This window comes from Pipistrellus kuhlii, unplaced genomic scaffold (assembly GCF_014108245.1).
Source record: "Pipistrellus kuhlii isolate mPipKuh1 unplaced genomic scaffold, mPipKuh1.p scaffold_m20_p_49, whole genome shotgun sequence".
NCBI lineage: Eukaryota > Metazoa > Chordata > Mammalia > Chiroptera > Vespertilionidae > Pipistrellus > Pipistrellus kuhlii.
The window spans coordinates 2,199,191-2,201,813 of record NW_023425550.1 but is presented as its reverse complement, the minus strand read 5'-3'; the positions used below and the strand labels follow the sequence as shown (position 1 = coordinate 2,201,813).

At 58.5% G+C, this 2,623-nt stretch overlaps 1 protein-coding gene across 1 annotated transcript; it reads left to right on the top strand.

The window, feature by feature from the left end:
* Nucleotides 1–398: 398 nt before the first annotated feature.
* On the top strand, nt 399–2,234 carry PNMA3 (PNMA family member 3). Its single transcript, XM_036413148.2, is given in 2 exon segments — nt 399–1,503; nt 1,505–2,234. Coding segments are annotated over 2 exon segments (1,431 nt in total). The 5' UTR covers nt 399–451; the 3' UTR covers nt 1,884–2,234.
* Nucleotides 2,235–2,623: the final 389 nt, after the last annotated feature.

Here is a 2,623-nt window from a genome sequence, read left to right as displayed (position 1 = left end):
TGGCAGCCCTGAGACAGGAACAGGGAAATGAAGAGGGAAAGACAGCAAGAGAGCCAGGGAAAGAGGGGCGTCGGCCCCCACCCCCGCTGCGCGTCGCCCCTTGTCCCTCTTTCTATGGCTGATATCAGAAAGGACCCACCCCAGGAGAAGGTACCAGACTCGGGGACGGCTCGTGTGGACCCTGGAGACTCCGCCCCCCTCCCCCACCCGCTGGGGCGGCCTGCTAGGGCTGGGAGCGGTGTGGGGAGGAGGCTGAGGCCCCCTTGCGCCTTCGGAGGGTGGGGGTCTACCTGGGCTGCAGAGGCACTGAGGGAGGAGGAGGAGGGGCAGCAGCAAGGGGGCGGGAGGGGGGGTTTCAGCATTAACCTGGCTCTTGCCTTGTTCATATTCACAGGCTGTGGAGACCTGGGCTGTCTGCCGTCGCCCTGGGAGTTGGCCCAAATTTCTGTGCATGGCACACTTATCATTCCCCCTTAAGTTAGACGCTGTAGAGATTGGGGCCATGCCATTGAGTCTGTTGCAGGACTGGTGCAGGGGGGAACATCTGGACACCCAGAGGTCTATGCTCATTCCGGGGGTTCCTGAGGACTGTGATGAGGATGAGTTTGAGGAGACTCTTTAGGAGGCTCTCAGGCAAATGGGCAGGTACAGGGTCATTGGCAGGATGTTCAGGAGGGAGGAAAATGCCCAAGTGTGTCTCCTGGAACTTGCCCAAGATATCGACTATGCTTTGATCCCTAAGGAAATCCCAGGAAAGGGGGAACCTTGGAGGGTGGTGGTAAACCCTCGGAACTCGGACGGCGAATTTCTCAATAGACTGAACCACTTCTTAGAGGAGGAGAGGTGGACAGTATCAGACATGAACAGAGTTCTTAGATCAGACATCAATTGCCTGGCTCCCAGAGTGGTCATATCCCCTGATTTCTGGATTTGGGCCCAGAACCTGGGGGCAGTAGTACAGCCTCTACTAGAACAGATGTTATTCCGGGAGCTCAGGGTGTTCTCTGGGAACACCGTGTCTGTCCCAGGGGCACTGGCCTTTGAGGCCTGGCTGGAGCACACTACGGAGGTGCTCCAAATGTGGCAGGTGCCTGAGAGGGAGAAGAGGCGGAGGCTGATGGAATGCTTGAGGGGGCCTGCCCTCCAGGTGGTCAGTGGGCTCCGCGCCCACAACGCTGCCATCACTGTGAAGGAGTGCCTGGCGGCAGTGCAACAGGTGTTTGGGCACGTGGAGAGCCGCAAAATCACCCACGTGAAGTTTTGTAAGGCTTCTCAGGAGGTGGGAGAGAAAGTGTCTAGTTTTGTGGTCAGGTTGGAACCCCTGCTCCAAAAAGCCATTGCAAAAAACGCAGTATCCCGGAGGAAGGTGAATCAGACGAGCCTGAAACAAGTCTTAAATGGGGCGAATCTTCCTGACAAACTTCGAGACAGGCTTAAGCTGATGAGACAGTGGAGGAAGCCCCCCGGTTTCTTGGCCCTGGTGAAGCTGCTGCGTGAGGAGGAGTGAAGCCACCATGGGCCCTCTGAGGGAGTGTCTGGATGAGTTGGAAGCAGGCTTCAGGTCCCCTGCCAGGGCCTGTGGTTTCCTAGCAGTGTCTTTTCCTGACCCTGGCAACATTGTGCAGGCCGGGCCTTCCCAGAGTTCCCGGCGCAGGAGGGGCAGGGGCCGAAGGGGAGATGTGCCAAGGGATGGCTCTGGAAGTTTAGGAAATTGGAAACACCACACGTTCTGCCATAGTTGTGGAGAAAATGGCCACATCAGGGCAGAATATAGCAACGCTCCCAACCACTGCTCGGTGAGGCAGATGAGACAGGCTGCCTTAGAGTCGGGAAATGGCAACTGGGCTTGGGAGAAGAGCCATCCCAAGTCCAACGACAGATAGGCTCAGGAAGACAGGGCAGCTCTTCTTCCTGCAGGCAGAGGAGACGACAAAAGAGATCTTGGAAGAAAAGGAAGGGGCATTCCACGCAAATAGCGGAGGACTTGAGTGGGGCAGAGGGGCAGGACAGTGAGGACCAGGCTAAGCCCCCTCATCCTCCAGCAGCTGAAAGGGACCCCACCATGAAGCCAACCTCCCCTCAGGGAGAGACAAACATAGGACCCTGAAGAGTTACAGTGACATAAGCAAGTGGCCACCTCACCCAGCACATGGGGTGCTCGAGCCATGAGCAGGGGCCCCACCATGGCAGAGGCTGAAGGAGTTGCAGCTGAGGACTTTGGTATGCGTCCCAATATCTAGGTGAGGACTCAGGCATGAGCCCGGTCATTTGGCCTCCCCCAAATGCCCACCCGCTGAACTCAGAGCTAAGAATGCCCACAGGCCCATGGGCCCCACCAAGCCCAGAAGAACCTTCCCCGGGGCCACCCCTGCCAGAAGCAGCCAGCACCGGTGCTGAGGAAGAGCCGTGTGGTGGGAATGGGGTGGTGACCCCCCGGAAGGGAGGCCGCAGAGTCCAGCCCGTCTTCAGGATCATCTACACTGCTCTGGGGAAGCCCCACGAAGGCACCACCCTGGAGCCCCTGCGCAAGTGAGACCAGGACAGCCCGGCCCCAGCCTGCAGGCATTTCCTCCCTCTGCAGCCTGGAAAGGCTATGGGGGGCAGGAGGGCAGAGACTGAGAGG